Consider the following 11,275-nt stretch of genomic DNA (forward strand, 5'->3'; position numbering starts at 1 on the left):
CAAAACCACAACAGTGAGAGGAGGAAATGGCGTGTGATCCCACCTTAACCAAGAAGCAATTTACAACTTTTACCAATTTATCTGTGCTGGGAAAGAAAAAATCAATTTGTACAATAGAATTTCATTGGGTATATCACCCACTCCAAGGCAGGCCCCATTCCCAGGAGTAGCTGGCTGACCAACATGAAACAGATTCCAGTGTGTGTGTGTGTGTGTGTGTGTGTGTGTGTGTGTATGTGCGTGCTCTTTTTGTTTTGTTTTTGATATTTTTACCTTATTGATTTTATTTTTTTGTTTGCTTGTATATTTTTACTTTTTGTTGTTTTCCAGGTTTTGAGAGAGAGGAAAAGAGACACTTTGAAATTGGATGAGGAGGGAGGTGAAGAGGGTCTAGGAGAAGGTGGGGGAAGTGAAAGAACATGATCAAATATATTGCATAAAATATTTAAATATTTTTTAAAAAATCAGGTGTATGTGTGGTGTGGCAAAACTTCACAGAAGTTTTTCTTAGGATTAAAGTTCTCAGCACTATCTTTTACTGTGAACATTTTAAATTTTAATGCATCTTACTTTTATCACTTTGTCTATGTATTGTGTACCTTTTATGTCCGGTTTTAAAAAGCCTTTATTTACCCAAAGCCATGAAGACATTTTGCAACTAATTTTGTAGTTAGCATGTAAAGAAATCGATCTCACTGTGACACTTACCACTGTCCTTTACTCTAAATGCCCCTGCCCTCTTCTTCCTGCCACCCCTTCCTCCAGCTTGCTGTCCTCATTGTCTGCCAAATACTCCATTCCAGTTCAACAACACAAGCATTTATTCCAGTTCCCTCTTTTGTTTCCCCCTCTTCTCTAACCAGGGTATTAAAAGGATTGCAATGGTCAAACCTTGGCCCTTGTGCAGACAGGGTAAGTGCTCTGCCTCTGAGTTGCATCCTGAACCGCTTGTTCATGTTCTCTTCCCCAGGAGTAGATCATCTTCAAGGTTGCCATTGGTTCCTTCCCCTCTTGGAATTCACAAAGCCAGTCCCCAACAGGAAAATGAACACATCCTTTCCTTTTGAGGACAACTGATTGTCTTTTTTGTTTTAGAATTAGAAGCCAGTTTTACCTCCATCTGCACATTTATTTGGACATCACCTCATTCTTTGCAAATTTATTGAATTTTTGACTTTTTGAAACCAAATACTGCCTCTCTCCTTTCATCTATTAACTTGAATAAAATTTAAAGATGTGCTTGTTTTATATAGGTCATTCACTTTCATGGCATTTAATCTTCTTGTGAATTAATAGCAAGTTCAGAATAATAACTTAGCAGCTTACTCTAAGAAGCTGAGCTTTATCTACATCGTGGTGACTGTAGCTGATGTACACTGGCTTGGGATAGAGTTCAGTGTGTTTAGTCAGCTTGGCATGCTGGCATGCACCTGTAAACCCAGCGCTGTGCAGACGGAGGTGAAGGAGGATCAGAAGTTCAAGGTCATCTTTGGCTATTTATTTAGTGTGAAGAAAGGCTGGCTTACACGAAACTGTCTCAACCAAAGCAAAACCAAAAGAGTACCTCTGAGTGTCCAATACATTAGCTGAATTTATTATAAGCAAACAACAGGTGCATTTGAATAAAATCGCTTGGGACTTTGTAACTCATTGTTTGCTTCTGCCCATCAGTGTCTCCCACAAACCTTCTTCAGTGCCCCCTTCACTTCCTTGTTCCTTAAAGTATAGATGAGCGGATTCAGCATGGGAGTCACCAAGTTATAGAAGAGAGTGAGAAATTTCCCTTGGTCCTGGGAAGAGCTATTCCCAGGCTGCATGTACATATAGATGATGCTTCCATAGAACAGGGACACTACGGTGATGTGGGAGCTACAGGTGTTGAAAGCTTTCCATCTTCCTGCAGCCGACTTGATCCTCAGCACAGCGGCAGCTATGTAGCTGTAGGAGACAAGAATCAGTGTGAGGGGCAGCAGGACAATGAGGATGGCGAAGGTGAAAGCCAGCATTTCCACGGCGCGAGCATCCACACAGGCCATCTTGATCAGAGCCGGCATTTCACAAAGGAAATGGTTGACCCTGCGGCGGCCGCATCTGGACAGGGTCATTGTTAGTGGTGACATGACGATGGCGTTGATGAGCCCACTCCCCCAGGCCAGAGCCACCAGTCTCACACACAGCTGTGGGTGCATAATGACCATGTAATGCAAAGGTTTGCAAACGGCAGCATAGCGGTCGAACGCCATGACAGCCAGTAGGATGCACTCTATTCCCCCAACCGACAGGAAGGAGAAAAGTTGAACCACGCAGCCAGCATAGCTGATGGTCTTGTCTGGGCCCCAAAGATTTACTAGCATCTGTGGGATGCAGCTGGTACTAAAGCAGAGATCCAGAAATGAGAGATTTGCCAGAAAGAAGTACATAGGGGTGTGAAGCCGGGGATCCAATATACACACAAGGATGATGGTTGCGTTTCCCAGCACAGCCACAGAGTACAGAGTGAAATTTACTATGAAGAGCACCATCTCCAGGCGAGGGCGATCCGAGAAGCCCACTAAGATGAACTCATACTCGGAGCTGTCGTTTGACTTCTCCATTGCCTTTCTCTCACATCATCAGATCTGTGCAGCTGGTAGGAGCCAAACAAAAAAGGGTTAATCTCTATGTCCTAAAAGCAGGCAGCAACAGGATCTAGGGAGGCGCATTTGGTGACCGAGTCTAACTATGCCATATATAGGAGACAACTCTCCACACAGAAGTAATGACTGTTTGTCATTGACACAAATTATTTCATGTTGGGAAATTTTGACATAATCACCTTTTAATTTGAATTAGTTAATTTTTGAATTTTGGAGACAGGGTTTTATGTATCCCAGGCTGGCCTCACACTTCCTATGTAGCCAATTGACACTGAACTCCTGACCTTCCTGCCTTCACTTTGCAAGGACTAAGATCACAGGCAAGAACCACAACATCCAGCTACCATCTTTTATTATGTGAGGTGTAATTACATCTGCCAAGTGTCTCGGGTCTGCCAAATGACATCTCTACCAAGAGTAAATGCATCTTGCAACCTAAGTTGCTAAGGTTAGGGAGCATAGTCTGTCCAGAAATGAAACACCTACTTGGCTGTGTTTTGTCTTCTAGTCACCCTTTAGAATTATCAAAACAATTGTAGAAGTGAGGCGAACAGCAAGAGGGATGAATGGAGGGAAAGTGAAGGAGAGTGTAAGAAATAAAAAACAATTAGAGCCGAGCGGTGGTGGTGGAGGCAGAGGCGGGCAGATCACCGAGTTCGAGGTTAGTCAGGTCTATGGAGCAAGTTTCAGGACAGCCAGGGATACACAGAGGAACTCTGTATCAAAAAGAAAGCAAGCAAAAAAGCAATTAGAAAAGAGTAATTTTAAAACACATTGATCATAATTTATCAAAAAAAAAAAAAAACCAGAGAGAGCTCGACTCATAAATAACACAGTCAAAATGGGATTAAAGACGCCAAGATGTTACACAACAGAGCTAGGCAAGAGAACAGGCGTCTGCTGGTTCCACAGGAAACATGGCTCCCACCCTCAGTCTGTCAGCCTTTGGATAACCAGAAAGAGTGACACAATTAGGATTCCTAAGTGGGCACTACAACAGACGCAGACTGTTGTGTGAGAAATGCACCTGACCATCGTGTGCTCAGTTAGTAAACCAGGAACAAAATAGCAGCAGAACCTAAGGTTTTTTTTTTTTTTAGCAGATATGTTGGTTTTCAAATAATGCATAGCTCCAAAAATATGCATTATTTGAAAAACTTCTAAAATCGATGGTCCTATAGTAAATTAATTTTTCCACAAATAAATATACCAAAGTAAAAAGCAAGAACAGTGTTCCCACTTTTTAGTCCTTTAGGCTCACCTGTTTTCAACTTTCCCTAACAATTCAGGCATAACATGTATTAATGTTTTTCTTCTTCTTATTTTGTTACCTGGGATTTTGTGATGGTTGTGCATTTGATATATGTAGAAAAAGATAGGATTATAAAACTAAAGCACCTGGAATTATATAGTAATAGTTACAAAGACTGAAAATCAAATCTCCAACTCGTTTTCTGTGCATAACAGTTTCTTTCTGAAGATGTATAAAGACCATTTGACTGCAATGATAGGAATAATGGTCTAACACAGCTTCAGAGAAAAGAGGCAATGATGCAACCACCTAGGCTAGTTAAATTACAACGTAAACAGGCAACTACAGTAGGATCTATCCTCTGTCTAGCTGCCATTTAGGCCAAGTATCCAGCCTTCCATGGGTTTTAGGAGCTGTCACCAAAGCCCTACAATGAGGACTTCCTAAAGACCCCAGAAAGTAAGCAAGGTGGATGGAAATACTCTTATAGCCCACAAAAGCAGGGCTGATCTTTCAGCATCAAGATGATGCCTACAAGTCGGTGTAACCTGGTTTCTTGACAATGCCATGGGGACCGTTTCCTCCTTTGGGAAACTAATTGGTGCTGCACATGAAAATAGAAGAGGAAGCTCCTGTGGGGAGATGATGAAACCACATCTTGCAGGAGTCATAACCCAGGTTAAGTTTTTAGTTTCCATTTGGAGCCAGAGGTGCTCATATCCACAAGATTTGATGATTTCTGTGGTAAAACACTCTTGTTGACTGGTGGGGCAAACCCGTCATTAGTAGTCAGGGCTCTGGCATACCTCCAAAACCTTGCCCTGAATGATTGAAATGACACAATTTTCTGAGGAGAAAATTTTAAATTCACATTTATCTCTATTTTAATATGATGTTTAATTGATAATGCAAGAGTAGACTATTTTAATAGTCTAAATATTTTAATAGTACTATTCGTAGTATTAGTAAAATACTAATTTTAATAGTCTAAGCTGGTCTAAAAATTTTCCATTTTTATATGAAAATATCAAAAGATACTCTAAGTAGACAAGTCATTGTCACTTGTCTTCTAGGTTTTATTTCAGTCTGGATTGATAAAGTTACACAAACACAACACATAGAAAATGAGTACAAATAATTTGATTAGCTGAAATTCTTTAACTTACATTTAAAGATCTTGTGTGTGTGTGTGTGTGCGCGCACACGTGTGTGCCTGCACACAGGTGACCCTGGAGGCCAGAAGAGGGTCCTGTTGGATCCTCTAGAACTGGAGCTATTGGTGTTGTAAGCTGCTAGATGTGGGTGCTGGGAACTGAATTCTGGAACTCTGGAAGAACAAGCATTCTTAAACTGCCGAGCCATCGCTCCAGCTCTTTAATCTATATTTAAACAAAAAACTAATTTCCCTTTTTAAGGGAAAACATTAATTACTCATTGGATGAGATAAAAATTTTCCCCTCTCAGAAATTCAAAATGATAACTGTCTCGATCAGTATAATTAAAAGCTAGAGTGAATCCTTGAACTTGGTGCATAGCTGAAGAATAAACTACAGGCACACTCACTGATGCTTGGAATTAGTGCTTGCTGGTTTCTTTTAAGCTGAGGTTATCTGAAACTCAAGGCAGGCCCAGAAAATTCATTTCATAAGTAGAGTATATATATAGATCATCAAGTTTAAAATAGTGTCATTTTATTACAAATATGTAAGAATCAAGAATGTTGACCAATGAGCAAATTGCAATGACTTAAAATTTTTTCATAAATCCTAATCCTTTCTGAAAACAGTGAAAATTATTACAACAAATATGTGGAACAGACAGCAAATATTTTTAATAATCAAAGAACTTTTCTAATTTTCTTTCTTTCTTCTTTTTATCTTCTTTGTTTTCTTCTTCTTCTTCTTCTTCTTCTTCTTCTTCTTCTTCTCCTCCTTCTTCTCCTCCTTCTTCTCCTCCTTCTCCTTCTCCTCCTTCTCCTTCTCCTCCTTCTCCTTCTCCTCCTTCTCCGTCTCCTCCTTCTTCTTCTCCTTCTATTTTGAGACAGGGGCTCATGTACTAGACTGATGAAGATGACACTAGCCAGACATGATGACCATACCTGTAATCCCAGCTTTTGGAATATTGAAGCAGGAGAATCAAGAGTTCAAAGTCATTCTCAGTTACACATTAGCTTGTGGTACATGAGACCCTGTTTCAACAAAATCAAACAAAACAAAAAGATTACATTTATCTGGAAAACAAAATGTATGAAGAATAATGAGATACAATTTCCTGAAATATAACTTGTAAAATTTTCAACTTTATGAATAGTTAGATACAAATCAACATAGTGTGTAAGTTTAAAAAGACGCACACACACACGACTTAGCTATATAAGAGGAAATGGATGAAATGCCTATTAATTAAACAATAATTAAGTAAATGTTTGTATTGCTGCAAATAAGTAATGTGGTATATGCATGTTGAACTAAATATCCTCAAATTATCTTAAATATACATTAGGTTATGGTAATTATACTACATTAACATTAATAAACACTTAAAATATTACATAGTACAATATAATATATGTTAAAGTTGAAAAAAGTTTCATAATTTCATATATACATATGTTACAGTCCTGTTTCTAACATGGAAACTGAGCTATAGCTCAGTCAGTAGAGTGCTTGCCTTGGTTTGATCCCAGCACTATATAAACTGGCTGTGGTCAGCACGCTAGTAATTCCAGCACTCCAGAGGTGCAGGCAGGAGAAACCAAAGTTCAAATCCATTCATGGCCACAAATGGTCACCCTAGGCTACATCAAACCCCATCTCAAAACAAAACAAAACAATCAAAGGCATTTAAGGGCCAGCCTTAAAAGTCGTCTCTCAGGGTTCAAAGAGGACGCTATGATAAACAAAGGAACAAAAATCTAAGGGCTATAGAAAAATAATCTTCTCACAACACATTCTTTCTATTCTTGTGCTGTTCTTCTGTTCACTGTTCTCTATTCTTCTGTTTCTACACTAATAATCCTATCCTACTTCTAATTCCTCATAACTTCTTCTTCCTTGGTCTTGTCTCTCAAAAATCTCCTCCTCCATCCCCGAGGCTTGAAGCAAAAAAAATTTCAAGAATTGGTCAGAAGCACATTCCCAGGCTAAGCGATAAGGACAGGGCCATTTCCATGGCAACATAAGGTCCTAAGGCGAAAGGAGCAAACCCGTGACCAGACCAGGGAGGCACAATGCCCAATGATAATTTTGAGACACAGATCCATTGTAGTAGACTGGCGAGTGGAGAATTGGTGTGCTTTTCTCAGTAACCTTGGTTGGACATCTGTGATTCTGACCTTGTGCATAGCTATAAAGTTTCAAACCTATGATCTGTTTACAAAAGGCCTTTAGTCTAGTTTGAAAAATGCTCTGAGGTGAAAATGAGCAAAGTGTGTTCAGTTAGTCTGAGTAAAAGAACAATCAGACTTTTAAATGTCTACAGACCTTGTGGAACAAACAGATCCAGTTATGAAGCATGTCACAGTACACATCCTATGTATCAAAACTATATAGCTGAATGAAAGTCATATTCTGACCGTCCACAAATATATGTGCCCAGTAAACAATTAACACATTGTAGTGCTGTGGGAAAAATCCCCTAGGTGTAATGTGAGGGAACTCTTCACACAAGAAATCTGCAGCGAGGGCCGTGTTTCTTTATAGCCTTGCTAAAGAAGGTCTATCTCCATGGGATGTGTATCTCTGAGGGGTTGACCTCTAAAGTGCTTGCTGAGTTCTCACTGCAGAGTTCTGTGGTCCATAGCACAAAACCAAGACCAAAGAGACACTACCTTGGTTTACATAAATATGTAAAGTTAACTGGAGTTTGAAAAAAGTGGATTGTGAAAATTAAATTTGTGTGTGTGTGTGTGTGTGTGTATGTGTGTATGTGTAGGTCAGAGACAACATGAAAGAGTCACTTCTCATCTTCTACCATTTAGGTCCCAGGACTTGAACTTAAATCATCAGGCTTGGTGGCAAACACCTTTACCCTCTGAGCCATCTTGCCATTCCCAAAAAATGGATTTCCAATTTCTACCTAATTTTGGACTAGAAGTCCAATCATCAGGGAAGAGTTGCTCCAGACACGGGCGCAACTGATGCAAAAGCAAGGGGAATTTTATTCTGTCATGACAGGGTCCTTCAGGTTCGGGATATGAAGGACATCCGATAGCTGTTACAGTCCATCTTTTAAAGCAAAAAGCCACAGACACAAGGGGGGACCTGTGATGTGGGAGTGATTTCTTATTAATAAAGAAACTGCCTAGACCCATTTGATAGGCCAACCCTTAGGTAGGCAGAGTAAACAGAACGGAATGCTGGGAGAAAGAAGCTGAGTCAGGGAGTCGCCATGATTCTCCCACTCCAGACAGATGCAGGTTAAGATCATTCCTGGTAAGCCAGCTCGTGGGCTACACAGATTAATAGAAATGGGTTAGATCAATATGTAAAAGCTAGCCATTAAGAAACTGAAACTAATGGGTCAGGCAGTGTTTAAAAGAATACAGTTTCCATGTAATTATTTCGGGTAAAGCTAGCTGGGTGGCGGGACACAGCCCGCCGCTCCGCATTTCAACAGACCTGTAGGTTGTTTTCCAACTTATTGGATTGGCTTATTCAAAGGGTTACTAACAATGATTGGTCTATTCCAGGGCAGGAGATTAACTGTGTGGTCAGGTGATAAGGGAGAGCATCTCTGTGGTCTTCCTGACCTTGTTCTAGTGACTAAATTAACACATCAGGAACTGAGTCAACATCTGTGGGTTGTCTTTGCCTCAATTCCCAGAATGGAGTTATGTTTGAAGATTATTCACAAGGACACAGGAGGATAAGCAGTCCAGCATGTGGGTGTGTGGGCAACTGTCCCTTTTCCAAGATAGAGTGAGTGTAAGGTTTTAGAAAAAATGTCTTAGGGTTGAGGGGGCTTAGAAATGGATTTAGAGTCTTTCACTAATATCTTTCCATTTAAAATGCTAATATATCACCACATAAACACATAATATATGAGCATTACATAATGTTGCTTCAATATTTAAAAGATAAATAAGAGTTTGAAAGTCAGTACAAATTATTTGGTATAGTGGTATATTATTTGTGTTTTAATAAACAAAGCTTGCTTGAAGATCAAAAAAGCAAAGCAGCCAACCACTAGAGAGATCTTTTGCCTTTACCAAATCTTCAGATCAAAAGCATGAGATCCTGTCTCCACAACTCTTCAGACTCCACACTCCAGTCAGTTTCCCTCTTTCCCCCTTTATTTTCCTCTCACTGTCTCCACCTCCCTAGTGATGGAATTAAAGGTATGCGACTCCCAAACACTGGGATTAAAAGTGTGAGTCACCACCACCTGGATCTCTTTCTGGATTGATTTTGTGTAGCCCAGGAGAGCCTTGAACTCACAGAGATTCACCTGACTCTGTCTCCTGAGTCCTGGGATTAAAGGTGTGGCAGTGTGACTGCTTTGCCTTCAGGCAGGCTTTATTTATTAAAACACAAATAATATGCCACTATAATTATGTGTACTGTGCAGATTAGACTCTGATTGTACATATCTTTGCATGTTGTTCCTAAAACTAACAAACTATTTCATACTTGATAGACCCCATGATTCTACATTTGTTGAGGAAACAGGCTTATACAGATTCAGAGCTCTGACTGACATGAACAGATCCCATAATGAAAGGGATAGCCCAATCATCTCAGAGCACCTAGGAATTCAGTAGGAATTAAATAGTGCTGGTAATTTCACATATTGTCTGTTTGGTAGAGAAAAAGCTGAAGTTAAATAAAAAACAAACAAAAACAAAAACTGGAGTGCTGATATTTGTTAGGTTCTTTTCCGAAACAAAACAAAACCACAACTTCCATTAGTCTATATAACACTTTAATTTGTAGGTTCAAGTGCATTCCATAATCACAGTACTACCAATTATTTTCATACAAGCCACTTGTTTGTTAATGAAGAGGCTTAAGATTCTTTTGGCATTTATCAAAGCAATGGGGTGAATAAATCTGGAAGAAGACTAGATATACCAGTGCATTATTTTCTACTTTCAATAACTCGTGTGTTTTCCTCTAAACATCTGGGAAACCTTTGGGGATTTTTGCTGCTGAAGTCAGGGGGTAATATTTAAAATGAGAACAGGCATGATGAGAGAGGGCGATTTCCAACTTCTGAAGTTCTTTACAGAAGTTGCAAAGAACGAGCCCTTGGGGATCTTGTTATAGTTGTTAGAGGAGATAATGACAAATGTGTTTCCCCAAGTCCACAGGGATCTGGCTCTTCTAAGAGTGAAACTTGTTAGTACAGTTTTTCATAATGTGTGCAACTATTAAAAGTTTCAGAAGTTTCATAATAATTCACAAAGTGAAGTTGTCTCCAGGGTTATCTTACTCCAGGGTTATCTTAGAAGAAGCAGGCAATTATTCAGAGAGTTCAGTGAGTTCGCTCCTGTCACATTCTTCCCTTTACAGTTGCCTCTCTGCTGCTCAGCAGCCCTAGAGACTTACTTATGACTTGTTACACCACTAAACCTCAAACTTTCTCATTGTAACTGGAATAAGCGTTCTTTCCCTTGCAGCAGGGATTTCATTGGTCAGGGACTTACTGTAAGTGCCTAGGAGACTTATTCTCATAGTGACCTTACTTTGTTTATATTTCCCTTCAGAAATAATTCCCTTTAAAATTTTGTATTGTAATAATGCCCTGTGAATGCAATAATTATTTATCAACCACATTTTCAGTGAAAATATTTGGTCCACATGTGTTATTTATCTACCCTTAAAGATATCACAATCCAAAAAAGTAAGAACTAGGTTGTTACAACGTTGTGTCAAAAACTAGCATGTTCCCAATAGACAAAAAGATAAACATTGAGCTACTTATGTTATTGTGTTTGCTAACTGCTTATTGCTTTTTTACTTTGATATTTTCACATTCTATTACGATAGTGTTTATTGATGAATTTCTAGTCTTCACCAAAATGCTAACAGAAGCATTCCCTCAAAAATTGTTGATTCTATTATTATAAAAAGAGATTTAGAAGTGATGGTATGCATATACATGATTTGTTTAATTTTATTTTGAAAAATGCTTGGATAATTTTTAGATAAAGCAGATACTGCAGTGAAATGCTGTCCTTTGAGCTAACTTGCTTGATGAAGCAGATTCTAAAGCAAATATTACAGCACCAACCTGGTATTGGCACAACATGGTAATGATGAATATTTGATTTCTTTTTCATGTATCTTCATTTTCCATGAACAAAAATTTCTCAACTTACTCGTTATTATGTAACAGTAGCTTCATAAATTAATAAATACATATAGGTTAAGATATATGTTATATA

The 11,275-nt window shown here is 39.0% G+C and overlaps 1 protein-coding gene across 1 annotated transcript; it reads right to left on the reverse strand.

The window, feature by feature from the left end:
- Nucleotides 1-1,667: 1,667 nt before the first annotated feature.
- On the reverse strand, nt 1,668-2,594 carry LOC121443962 (putative olfactory receptor 2W6). The gene has a single exon (XM_041645720.1). The coding sequence runs from the start codon at nt 2,592-2,594 to the stop codon at nt 1,668-1,670; it is 927 nt and encodes a 308-aa protein (XP_041501654.1).
- Nucleotides 2,595-11,275: the final 8,681 nt, after the last annotated feature.

Source organism: Microtus oregoni, unplaced genomic scaffold (genome assembly GCF_018167655.1).
Source record: "Microtus oregoni isolate MIOR12 unplaced genomic scaffold, Mior012 000115F_ref0000277, whole genome shotgun sequence".
NCBI classification, from domain to species: Eukaryota; Metazoa; Chordata; class Mammalia; order Rodentia; family Cricetidae; genus Microtus; species Microtus oregoni.